Source organism: Rhinopithecus roxellana, chromosome 4, assembly GCF_007565055.1.
Source record: "Rhinopithecus roxellana isolate Shanxi Qingling chromosome 4, ASM756505v1, whole genome shotgun sequence".
NCBI classification, from domain to species: domain Eukaryota; kingdom Metazoa; phylum Chordata; class Mammalia; order Primates; family Cercopithecidae; genus Rhinopithecus; species Rhinopithecus roxellana.
The window spans coordinates 97,718,640-97,732,304 of record NC_044552.1 but is presented as its reverse complement, the minus strand read 5'-3'; the positions used below and the strand labels follow the sequence as shown (position 1 = coordinate 97,732,304).

The following is a 13,665-nucleotide window of genomic DNA, read 5'->3' as shown; positions in this document are numbered from 1 at the left end:
GGTGGCTCATGCCTGTAATCCCAGCACTCTGGGAGGCCAAGGCAACAGATCATGAAGTCAGGAGATCGAGACCAGCATGGTCAACATGGTGAAACCCCGTCTCTACTAAAAATACAAAAATTAGCCAGGTGTGGTGGCAGGTGCCTGTAATCCCAACTACTTGGGAGGTTGAGGTAGGAGAATTGCTTGAATCCAAGAGGCAGAGGTTGCAGTGAGCCAAGATCACACCACTGCACTCCAGCCTGGGCAACGAAACAAGACTCCATCTCAAAAAAAAAAAAAAAAAAAAAAAAGTAACAGGGTCAGCTGGGCACACAGGCATGTGCCTGTAGTTTCAGCTACTTGGGAGGCTGTGCTGGGAACACTGCTTGAGCACAGAAGTTCAAGAACAGCTTGGGCAACACAGTGAGACCCCATTTCAAGGAAAAAAAAAGAGTAATTGGGTCTAGGAAGGTATTCCTTGAGTAATATCGGGTTAGCTAAACACTCCATATAGAAGTGAATGTTTAACTGAGGTAAACACTAATATAATCAATTAACTATAGAATGATGTTAGTTTCACTCATGGGCATTTAAAGACATTGAAGAAGCTGTGCAGGTATAGACTAGCAGTAAGAAATAAACTACTGCCTTAAGGTAATTTTAAAATGTAGGCAGGAATATATACTAAGCATGTTCAGTTTTCTTGCCTTTGTTCATGCTTATAGCCAATTAATTTTTCAATTGCCTGAAATCTACCTATCATTATCACCATCATGGCCAGCCATTAACTGGGCATTTATTGTGACAGGTCTTTAGTAGGAGTCATTTCACTTATTCTTTACAGCCACCATTTGAAGAAGGTATTATTAACCCCATCATAACCAGACAAGGTATACGTAGGTACTAAGTACCAGTGTCATGACTCAAAACCTGGTCTATCTGACAATAACCTCACCTCTGATTATTTTTTAAAACATGAAATAAGGTGAAGTGTTTTAAAATGGTTACTTATTTTTAAGTCGGGGGGGAACCTCTTAGTTTGCAAATTATCTTCATTAAAAATAATCAGGAATGGGAAGGTTAGACCTGTTACCACTTCCAACTAACCTTGCTCGAAGTAGACCCAGAGAACTCTATTACAGGACTTCTGGCTCAGCATGCAGACTTATGAGTAAGTGGCTCCAGAGTGAAAACAGAAAGGTTACTAGTACATACCTCCTGGTTGCAAAAAACTGAAATCCAGATGCCACTTTCAGACAGTCACCTCGGCCAGGAATCAAGAGATCTCCATTCTCCAAGAGAGGGATCAGCACAGAAACCTAAATCAGATAACCGCACTGATAAAGTACAGCTATTAAGACAAAAGTAATCAAAACAAAACAACCCTCTCTCAAAATGACAGACAGACCCTTAGAGGAAACTTCAGCTCTCCTAGTCCAAGCTGGAGTCAATATGCAAGCAGGAATGTCTGACTCTCCTACACTCCAGCACAATTTATACACTCGACATTCACGAGTGCCTCCTGTGGATCACAGCCAAGCAAGATACAAGAATACAGACAGGACCGAGGCTTTACAGCCTAGAGGCTGATGGGAGAGGGAAGGCATGCAAATTCCCACACAGCACAATCGGTGTACCCCAAGAGTATACAAAGTCATATGTAAAGATAGAAGGGGTTCTGAATCAGAACAGAATGATTTAGAAGCAGGGCAGTGAAGTCTTCTCAGAGGCAGTGACATTTGCTGAATCTTTAAAGAAGAATGAGCAGAAATTAACCAGGTTTGGTGAAAGAGAACTGGTACATACACTTCAGGCAGAAGTATGCACGTGCATTTTTAAAAAATTGAGAAGCCTAAAAGCCATGGCACAAGATTTCTGTTTTGTTTAGGGTAGAATGTGCATAAGAAGCAGCAGAAAGATGTGAGTCTTAGAGATAAGTAATAAAAGGCTTCCTGTGCTGAGCTAAGGGCTTTGAACTTTTGCATAAGTGTTATCGAGAGGCTTTTAGGCTGAAAAGAAAAGAAATAATTCCATTTTTTATTTTAGAAAATCAACTGTGTAGCAATTTGGAAAGGAGCTAGCCTGGAGGAAAAACGGTCAAAAAGGACACTATTCAGATAACAAAGGCAAGACAGATAGGTAGTTAAAATAAGCCAGTGCTAAGACAATGGGACAAGAACGAATAAAGAGGTAAGGAAAAGGCAATAAACTATATGGAGACTAACTGAACGAGAGAGGAGGAAGAGGTGTCTAGGGTTTAGAGTGGTAACTTGTGTTAGAAAAGGTGTTCCTTTTGTTTTCTTTTGCCCACTACAAAGTGGTGGGGTTTTTGTTTGTCTTGAGATGGAGTCTCACTCTGTGGCCCAGGCTGAAGTGCAGTGGTGTGATCTCAGCTCACTGCAGCCTCTGACTCTCGGGTTCAAGCAATCCTCCCACCTCAGCCTCCCAAGTAGCTGGGATTACAAGCATGTGCCACCATGCCCGGCGAATATTTGTATTTTTTTTCTTTTTTTGGTAGAGACAAGGTTTCACCATGTTGACCAGGCTGGTCTCAAACTCCTGACCTCAAGTGATCTGCCCACCTCAGCCTTCCAAAGTGCTGGGATTACAGGCGTGAGCCACCGCGCCCAGCCGGCAAAGTGGTTTTTGACCCTAACAATTTTTATTTTTTTTTGCCATAATAGGTTTTGTTTCTGGTTTTCTTTGTTTGTGCTTAAGAAAAGGCGATTTAAAAAAAAAGAAAACAAGTCCAATTTGGACATCTTGAACTTGTGCTGGCAATGGGCATGCAAGTAGAGATTTTTTTAAGAATGTGGACTAGCCCACTTTGCAGACACTGCCACTCCTGGAGCCCCCTGCCACTGGACACAGTCAACCCCACTATGTTCTTCAACATCACCATGAGGATGAGCCCTTGGGCCACATTTCCTTTGAGCTGTTTGCAGACAAGTTTTGAAAGACAGCAAGAACTTTCATGCTAAGCAATGGAGAGAAAGGATTTGGTTATAAGGGTTCCTGCTTTCACAGAATTATTCCAGGGTTTAAGTGTCAGGGTGGTGATGTCACACCCCCTAATGGCACCTGCATCAAGTCCATCTACAGGGAAAAATTTCATTATAAGAACTTCATCCTGAAGCATAAAGACCCTGGCATCTTGTCCATGGCAAATGCTGGAACCTATACAAATGGTTCCCAGTTTTTCATCTGTAGAGTCAAGACTGTGTGGTTGGATAGTAAGCATTTGGTCTTTAGCAAGGTGAAAGAAGGTATGAATATTGTGGAGGCCATGGAGCGTTCTGGGTCCAGGAATAGCAAGACCAACAAGAAGATCACCACTGCTGACTGGGACAACTCTAATAAATTTAACCTGTGGGGCCAGGTGCGGTGGCTCACGCCTGTAATGCCAGCACTTTGGGAGGGTGAGGTGGGCAGATCACCTGGGGTAAGGCATTCAAGACCAGCCTGGCCAACATGGTGAAACCCCATCTCTACTAAAAATACAAAAATTAGCTGGGTGTGGCAGCACACACCTGTAGTCCCAGCTACTTGGGAGGCTGAAGCCTGAGCCCGGGAGGCAGAGGCTGTGGTGAGCTGAGATCGCGCCACTGCACTCCAACGAGATTCCATCTCAAAAAAAAAAAATTGTGTCGTCTCTTACCCATTCCTTCTACAGCCTATAAGAGCACCCTCCACTCCATTTGCTTGCAGTAGGCTATAATCTTTGTGCTCTCACTGCAGTTCTCTGGGTTCCATATTTTCTTATTCCCCTCTACATCTCATTGGATAGCAGAGTTAAGTTTATAGTTATGAAATAAAAACTAAATAACAACAACAACAACAAAAAACAAAGTGTAGACTAGACATATGGATCCAGGAGTTGTGAGTTTATAGAAGTTTCAAAAGAAAAGAAAAAAAAAGTGAGAAGAGCAGAGAGGCAAATAAGAGGGTTCTAAAATATCAGACATAATATTTTAAGCATCATTATTTTATACATGGCTAGGAGCTGAAAGAGAAGCCCAAAATAATATACAAGCAATTCCAACGTACTCCAAAACTTGCATTTAAAGAAAATTACCCTGAATGAGGTCTGTAAAAGCTACTTTAAAATGATAATGGGTCACCTATGAGCTGAGAAGTTCTGGAAAAAACAAAACAGTAAGAGCATCTGAAAAATCTGCACAATGTGCACAGACATTCATAAACCTATTGACAGCCTGACACAGTGGCTCATGCCTGTAATCCCAGCACTCTGAGAGGCAGAGGCAGCAGATCACTTGAGGTGAGGAGATGGAAACCAGCCTGGCCAACATGGTGAAATCCCATCGCTACAAAAAAAACACACAAATTAGCCAGGTGTGAAGGTGTGTGCCTATAATCCCAGCTACTTGGGAGGCTGGGGCACGAGAATCACTTGTACCCAGGACACGGAGGTTACAATGAGCCAAGGTCACACCACTGCATTCCAACCTGGGTGACAGAGGGAGACTCTGTCTCAAAAGACAAAAATAAAAATTGGACAAGCATGGTGGCTCACGCCTGTAATCCTAGCACTTTAAGAGGCCAAGGCAGGCAGATCACTTGGGGTCAGGAATTTTGAGACCCGCCGGGCCAACAAGGTGAAACCTCATCTCTACTAAAAGAAATACCGGGCATGGTGGCACACATTGTAATTCCAGCTACTGGGGAGGTTGAGGCGGGAGGATTGCTTGAAACCAAGAGGCAGAGGTTGCAATAAGCCAAGATTGCACCACTGCACTCCAGGCTGGGCGAGAAGAGCAAGACTCTGTCCAAAAAGAATAATAATAATTAAAAATAATAATAAAAATAAAAATAAGTAAACCAGTGACTTCCCAGATAACCTGGTATCTGAAAAAAACTGCCCAAGACGAAGGGCACTAAAAAGGAAAAAAACTCAACAAATATTTTTCAACTGCCCTGTAGTTTACATCTCAGTTTTATTTTTAAGTCTCATTGGTAGGAGTTAGCCTTGGCTCTGGGCTTCTTAAAACTGAGTTTCCAGCCCTGTAGAAGTGAACATTAAGACACCAGAACACAGTGATCAAACTGTGAGGCCCTATCTAGGCCAATATCCCCAGAACACCTTTGCTTCATTATACTCTAAAACACTGATATAACATACACACTTATTTTCAGCTATTCCTTCCCCTTCATCTCTCCCTAAACACACACACACACACACACACTCACTCTCTCTCTCTCTCTCTCTCTCTCTCTCTCTCTCTCGTTCTCTCATATCCAAGACAGAAAAGTCTATACACAATTCATTTGAGCGGGTTCACCTTAAAAGAAAATTAAAACTGGCCAGGCGCGGTGGCTCACACCTGTAATCCCAGCACTTTGGGAGGCCGAGGCGGGCCGATTACCTGAAGTCAGGAGTTCATGACCGGCCTGGCCAACATGGTGAAACCCCGTCTCTACTAAAAATACAAAAATTAGCTGGCCATGGAGGAACATGCATGTAATCCCAGCTACTTGGGAGGCTGAGGCAGAATTGTTTGAGCCCGGAAGACAGAGGTTGCAGTGAGCCGAGATCGTGCTACTGCACTCCAGCCTGGCCAACAGAGCAAGACTCTGTCTCACATTAAAAAGAAAAAGAAAAAAGAAAATTAAAACTGCCGGGCGTGGTGGCTCACACCTGTAATCCCAGCACTTTGGGAGGCCGAGACGGGTGGATCATGAGGTCAGGAGATCGAGACCATCCTGGCTAACACGGTGAAACCCCGTCTCTACTAAAAATACAAAAATTAGCCGGGTGCAGTGGCAGGCGCCTGTAGTCCCAGCTACATGGGAGGCTGAGGCAGGAGAATGGCGTGAACCCGGGAGGCGGAGCTTGCAGTGAGTGGAGATCGCGCCACTGCACTTCAGCCTGGGCGACAGAGCGAGACTCCGTCTCAAAAAAAAAAAAAAAGAAAAGAAACGTAAAACCAATCTCAGGAAAAATGTGTCCAAAGGAAGAATATTTCATCCTGCAATACATTTTTTGTCACTTTTCAGAATACAGAGGCCTCATGGATTGTCTCAATGGCTAATTTCATACATATAGAAGTGGTCTTCTTACAAACCAAAAAATACATCCAGCATATTTTTCTTAATGAAACAAAGGCAAGCACAGTCTTATTACATCATCTCCTCCTTCACTTGTCCTCAGCCCACTGCTCTGCAGCTACCACAGCTAAGAAGCAGGATCTGAAAAGTTCTCAATGTACCTGTAACATGGCTGAGATGTTCCAAACCAGAACTATTCTTAGAAAAAATTGATCTCATATTCAATTAGAGGAGGAAAATACTACTGTGAAACTGGTCACATATTTAACTACTATAGGAAACAGCACAACCAAAATTTTATAGATTCTCTATCAAAAAAGAAACCAGTCAAGTAATTCAGGACCACAAATCAGATCAGGTAAGTAACCATGAAGCACCTGCAACATAGTATGTCTAATCAAATACATTTCTGTTTAAATCATCAACCAGAATCACTATTAACAAAATGCTTTTCCAAGACAGGAAAATACATTAAGGGACAATGAATTTCCTGAGACGACATACCACGTCTAAAGGGGCATAGTCAATATCCTCCAGAAGGATCCAGTGGCCCATTGTGGCTGCCTGTGTCAGGGTGCCAGGCTGCCACACAAACTCTCCAGGAACATCTGTGCAACGATACATCCCCAAAAGCATCTGCAGAAAGAAGATAAAGTAATTACTGAAAAACCATACCTGTAGTGGCAATGCTACACCCTTTGATTAACTGTTAATATTCTATATGTAAGTATAAGTAGGCACTTGAGGTTTACATAGGTTGGCCCCAACAGTTATAAGCAAGACCAATAACTATTCTTATATTCCCTTAGCAAACGCAATATTTTAATGCAAATATTTACAAGCATGACAAGCCACCAAAACTTAACATTTCCTTATTACCTTACTGTCAGTCTGATCTCCAAGCTGGACTTTGAGAAGCTGAGGAGGCTTCGTTCTACCTGTCATTGCAGCTAAATATTCAACTAAGGAAGTTTTGCCGCATCCTATTGGTCCTTCCAACAACACAGCATTCTGAGAAGCAACCGCCATAGCCAGGGTCTGCAGATTTTTGCAGACAGACTCAACCAGCACATAAGTCCTAAGTGCCAGCTCCTGTTCACGTGAAGAACTCCTATCACCACCCTAAAGAGGCAAGACAAAAGCCATGTCAAGAAGAGTTCTTCCCCCAAGGAACACAAGTTAATTTCTACCGTAAGCCTTCTACTAACCTTACACAAACCTCTGTAAGCAAATTAGTAGTACCAAAACTATAAAAACAAGAGGTATGTCATCTAAAGATCTCTTCGGCATGGTGGCCCATGCCCAGTCTCAGCTACTGGAAGTGCTGAGGTGGCAGTATCATTTCATGCCAGGAGTTCAAGGATAGTAAGCCATGATCACACCACTGCACTCCAGCCTGGGTGACACAAAGAGACCCCGACTCTAAAAATAAACAAATTTTTATTTTTAAAAATAAAGCAAGGGGCCAGGTGTAGTAGCTCATGCCTATAATCCCAGTACTCTGTGAAGCCAAGGCAAGTGGATCACTTAAAGTCAGGAGTTCGAGATCAGCCTGGCCAACGTGGTGAAACCCGGTCTCTACTAAAAATGCAAAAACATTAGCTGGACGTGGTGGCATATGCCTGTAATCCCAGCTACTCGGGAAGCTGAGGCTGGAGAATCACTTGAACCCAGAAGGCGGAGGCTGCAGTGGGCCAAGATCGTGCCACTGCACTCCAGCTGGGCAACAAAAGCGAAACTCAGTCTCAAATAAATAAATAAATAAATAAAAATTAAAATAAAGCAAGGATCTGATTTTTTTTTCCCTTTCCATTTTACTGGGGGTAAGGGATGCCGTGGGAAGTAGGGAAGCAGAATTTGTTGGCAAATGTAAGAAAGTCTTCCAAAGTTTAAGTAGCCAAAAAAGCTGATGCACAAAGGTGGGGAAGTGCAAACCACATCTATTACTGTTGGATTTTTCTTTTCTTTCTTTCTCCATATTCTAGGATTTCCCATCTGAGATCACAAATACATTTAGGAGACAATCAGGGAAATATAGACACTGAGAGGATATCTTATAATTTTTCTTTTTTTTTAGGTATAATAACAGTACCAGGGTTATTTTTTAAGTTTGTTTCCTTTAGAGAGAGAAATATATATATCTCTATGTATATCTCTCTCTCTCTCTATATATATATATATATTCAGTATATAACTGAAATATTTTCATATAAAATAGTATGATGCCTGGTATTTGCTTCTAAGTAATATAATGTGAGGAAGTCATGCAGAAATATAAACGAAAGGTAACTGATAATCATTGAATACCCAGGTCCATCAGGTCCATGGGTATTCACTACACCATTCTTTCTACTTTGGAATATGTGTGACATTTTCTGTAACAAAAAGTAAAAAAGAATATTAAAATGCACCCAGTAAGTTTAATGAGAAAGAATTTCAGCTCTGCAAGACAAAAACATTCTCAGTCAGATGTGGTGGCTGGCTTATACCTGTAATTCCAGCACTTTGGGAGGCTGAGGAGGGAGGATGGCTTGAGACTAGGAGTTCAAGACTAGCCTGGACAACATAGTGAGACTGTCGCTACAAAAAATTTAAAAATTAGCCAGGCATGCTGGCACACACTCAGGAGGCTGAGGTGGGAGGACCCCTTGAGCCTAGGAGTTTGAAGTTAGAGTGAGTTACAATCACAGCACTGCACTCCAGCCTGGGCAACACAGTGAGACCCCGTCTCAAAAAACTAAAAAATTTTTCTAGAGACTGGTTAAATAACAATGTGGGCCAGGCGCGGTGGCTCAAGCCTGTTATCCCAGCACTTTGGGAGACCGAGACAGGAGGATCACGAGGTCAGGAGATCGAGACCATCCTGGCTAACAGGGTGAAACCCCATCTCTACTAAAAAAAATACAAAAAAACTAGCCGGGCAAGATGGCGGGCGCCTGTAGTCCCAGCTACTCGGGAGGCTGAGGCAGGAGAATGGCGTGAACCCGGGAGGCGGAGCTTGCAGTGAGCTGAGATCTGGCCACTGCGCTCCAGCCTGGGAGACAGAGCCAGACTCCGTCTCAAAAAAAAAAAAAACAAAAACAAAAACAAAAGCAAAAACAATGTGAACTAATGTGTAAAGTTAAAAATGTTAACATGGTAAATGTATCAAAATTTTTATATTTTTTAAATAATAACAATGCATCCAATATACATGGGGGAAAAGGGGAATGATTTATAACTTTTAAGGGGTAGTAAGTTCTCAAATATGGCTGGTTACCTAAAAACACGTGAGGACTAAAAGAAATTCAGAGCTAGAAGCTCTTGAACTTTCCTCAGGGCTGTCCCTCTCAAAAATTTAGCAGGCAGGCGCAACTCTACCCTGCACTTCGGCCCCAGCGTCCCCAGTGCTAACCAGCAGCAGGGCCATTCTAACCAGAATCCTTCCCTATGTTAAAATCCTAATGCCCTAAACATAATCTAGGTTGGGATACTGGTTACAGGATACGTGGGATACTGGTTACGATAAAGAGGGAGGGAGTGGGGAAGGGGACAGGTCTTCATAACTAGAAAAAAACACAAAGAGCTTTGGAAGTACTGGGTGTTTGGTGTTATTTATATGAAGTTTATGAATAATCACTGACTACACTTATGACAATGTGCATTTTCCTATATGTATATTACACTCAATTTTTTTAATACTACTGACCAGAACCCAACTGATGGTTCAAGAAATGACCCAGAACTTATTCCAAGAAGAAAAGTGGGTGGGCTGGGCACACCTGTAATCTCAGCACTTTGGCAGTCTGAGGCAGGTGGATCACCAGGTCAGGCGCTCAAGACCACGCTGGCCAACAGAGTGAAATTCCGTCTCAACTAAAAATACAAAAAATTAGCCAGGCGTGGTGGGGGGCACCTGTAATCCCAGCTACTCGGGAGGCTGGGGCAGAAGAATCACTTGAACCTGGGAGGTGGAGGTTGCACTGAGCCGAGGTTATGCCACTGCACTTGCACTCCAGCCTGACCATCAGACAAAGTGACAACTGACTGAAGACTGCTATGGAAAAAAGAGACTGGTACCCAATAGTGCCAGATTTATGATCTATAAGCCTGTTCAAGTATGGTCTCTGGTCTCAAGCCACTCGTGGAAAGAAGCTTGCTGCATATGGCAGAGAGGACGTTCACTAGCTACCGGACTCTCACACAATGAGATAGTTCTGAAAGAAGAGGCTGCTGGGAGTTATCTCTAGACCTAGGCCTGTCTTTGCCACAGAACAGTCCAAAGGTCTCCAGCAAGTAATTCTGCCTTTGAATTACATCAACATAGGATCCTAACATGTGCTACAGAACTTCACAGTTTTTGCAGTAAGCAAACAAGAAAATATATGGATGAGCTCTGCTCAAGTGAAAGGCATCACATAGGCACCATTAGTTTCTAACGTCATATTAAACAGGGACAGGCTGGGTGCAGTGGCTCATGCCTGTAATCCCAACACTTTGGGAGGCTGAGGTGGCACGATCCCTTGAGGCCAGGAGTTCCAGAGTGGCACAGACAACATAGTGAGACCCCATTTCTATAATTTAAAAAATTAACAAAAAATAAAAACAAGAACAGTGGGAATATCAGGGGAAAAGCCCAAGATTAATTTTTTTTTAATTTCTCCCTGAATACTTCCAAAAATGGAGTAGCAATTTAACAAATTAATTTATTTCACACCTGGTACATAGAGCCCAGCCAAAGACAGAGCACACTCAGTGTTTAGTAGGGGGAAGGGGACACACCCTCTACTGATACCAACATACCAGCTCTCCAGGGGCTGGCGGCTGCCCAGGCAGTACCACACCACAAACAGCTGTCACCCTAGGGGAGAGGTCAGACGAAACAAGGTGTCCCTGTAAGTACTGCAGCTCCTTCTCCTTACACCAAAGGGAGGCTTCTGGATTGGCCAAAACCAAGGCCTTCTCCAAATCCTGCAACTGGGCCTCTTCTAACAACCTAAGAGAAAGGAGAGTCTCGTCAATTACCTTATCACTAAGAAGTGCGATAGCAAGACCTGCAGTCACCTCTGGCCTGTCGCCCCAAGAAAAAATAAAAAATAAAGAAACGCTATAGCCAGACCTCCACGAAGGTTCCCGCTTACCTCAACCTGAAATGGATCAATTCATCACTATTAAATATCTTCTTAAGAAATGATAACTTGTGCTCTTCATTCATACAGGTGACCAAAGCAAGACAATTGGCTGTATACCTAGGGAAAAAGAAAGTATGTAAAGTCAGTTTTTCTACAGTTAATTACAAAGAATAAATAAAATTCACTAGCCAACTGAACACTAGAAAAGGAAATCTCAATTATTACTACACAATTAAGAACAGAAAACACAAATCAGGCACAATGGATTTACTTGATGGAACATGAAAAAGGTGAGACTCCATTCATATCATCTCATTTTCCTCTGCAATGACACATGATTAAAGAAAGGAAGTAAAACTCCAAAAGCCACAAGAACAAAATTAACAAAGTTTAAATGGTTTCCTTTCCCTCGAGACACACACAACTCCACACACTAGAAGTGCAAAAAAAACCAGCTACGCACCAGCGAACCAAGGTGTCATGGCTTCTGAGGAGAGGGACACACACACTCCAGTCCCAGAGCTCCCGGAACACAGACTGCTCCTGCTGCAGAAACTTGTAGGCTGCTTCCATTAGGTCCCGAAGCTTCATCCTCCTACGTCCATAGCGGACTGGATTAGCATCTGAACTCTCCAGGAATAGTCTTTGAAAGACTGGGGATGTGTCCTTGAAATACCTCAGGGCAAACCTTCAAACACAAAGAATACAGACATCCCCAACTTAACAATGGTTGGACGTAATTTTTCTGCTTTGTAATAGGTTTATCAGAGTATTAAATGCATTTTCAACTTAAGCTATTTTCAACAAGGAGTATCTATATTTTCACTGATTGGTGGGAATATCACAGAACACATCTCTCTACTCTGACCAAACCACAGAACAGAACTCCCTAAGGTCTGAGAACGTAGGGGAGTGAATGCTGAAGCTACCTAGTCCTGAAATTGTATCCTGTTCAATTTCAGGAACTAGGACAACAGCATGAGATAATTCGGACTAAGAGGATACAAAAATCTAAAGTAATTACCTACCAAAGTAGGAGGTACTTAAAAGTAAGTGTTTACAACGGAAAAGGCACTCATTTCCAACAAACATTTATTCAGTTCTATGAGCCAGATACTGTATTAACAACTGGGATTCAAAACCAAAGGGATACTTTTCTTGAGGAGTTGCTGCCTAGTAAGGGAAGACAGCCACTTTTAGAAACACTAAGAGAAATACACACACAAGAGTCAACTGAATCTGGGGAGAATCAAGAAGAGATGCTTAAGTTACACCTTAATGAATGAAGAGGACAAGCCTGGGCAACATAGTGAGACCTCATTCCTATGAAATATAAAAAAAAATTAGCGGGGTATGGTGGAGCCTGAAGCTTATTCAGGAGCCTGAAGCTGGAAGATAATTTGCCAGGTTCAAGGTTACAATGAACTATGAAGGTGCCACTGCATTCCAGCCTGGATAACAGAGCAAGACCTTGTCTCAAAATAAGTAAATGAACTGCAAACCCTTTGCTAGATTAATTAAGATAAAAAAGATTTGAATGAACTAAAATCAGAAATAAAAGACGGGACTGGGTATGGTGGCTCACACCTGTAATTCCAGCACTTTGGGAGGCTGAGGTGGGTGGATCACCTGAGGTCAGGAGTTCTAGACAGCTGGACCAATATGGTGAAACCCTGTCTCTACTAAAAACACAAAATTAGCCAGGCGTGGTAGTAGCGCATGCCTGTAATCCCAGCTATTCGGGACGCTGAGGCAGGAGAATCGCTTGAACCCGGGAAGTGGAGGTTGCAGTGAGGTGAGATCACGCCACTGCACTCAGGCCTGGGCGACACAAGAGGGGACATTACATTATATAACCAATGCCATGGAAATAAAAAATATTATTAAAACTTTGAACAAGGCCAGGCACAATGGCTCACACCTGAAATCCCAGCACTTTGGGAGGCTGAGGTGGGAGGATCACTTTAGGTAAGGAGTTCAAGACCAGCCTGACCGACATGGAGAAACCCCGTGTCTACTAAAAATACAAAATTAGCCAGGCGTGGTGACACAAGCCTGTAATCCCAGCTACTCGGGAGGCTGAGGTAAAAGAATCGCTTCAACCTGGGAGGCGAAGGTTGCGATGAGCTGAGATAGCACCATTGCACTCCAGCATGGGCAATGAGAGTGAAACTTCATCTCAACAACAACAAAAATCATTTCTGGTCGGGCGAGGTGGCTCACGCCTGTAATCTCAGCACTTTGGGAGGCCAAGGCAGGCGGATCACAAGGTCAAGAGATCAAGACCATCCTGGCCAATGTGGTGAAACCCTGTCTCTACTAAAAATACAAAAATTAGCTGGGTGTGGTGGCACACGCCTGTAGTCCTAGCTAACTGGGAGGCTGAGGCAGGAGAATCGCTTGAACCCGGGAGGGAGTCAGAGGTTGCAGTGAGCCAAGATCACGCCACTACACTCCAGCCTGGTGACAGAGTGAGACTCCACCTTAAAAAAAAAAAAAAATTATA

General features: G+C 43.0%; 1 protein-coding gene across 3 annotated transcripts in view; it reads right to left on the bottom strand.

Moving 5' to 3' along the window:
* Positions 1–13,665, bottom strand: part of MDN1 (midasin AAA ATPase 1) — a 188,307-nt gene that overhangs the window by 150,913 nt on the left and 23,729 nt on the right. For all 3 annotated transcript variants that reach the window (XM_030928052.1, XM_030928051.1, XM_030928050.1), the window contains exons 3-8: positions 11,623–11,847; positions 11,169–11,276; positions 10,831–11,023; positions 6,928–7,170; positions 6,553–6,684; positions 1,198–1,301 (exon numbers count right to left, since the gene is read on the bottom strand). In XM_030928052.1, the coding sequence (XP_030783912.1) occupies positions 1,198–1,301; positions 6,553–6,684; positions 6,928–7,170; positions 10,831–11,023; positions 11,169–11,276; positions 11,623–11,847 (1,005 nt within the window). The remainder of the gene's footprint in view (positions 1–1,197; positions 1,302–6,552; positions 6,685–6,927; positions 7,171–10,830; positions 11,024–11,168; positions 11,277–11,622; positions 11,848–13,665) is intronic.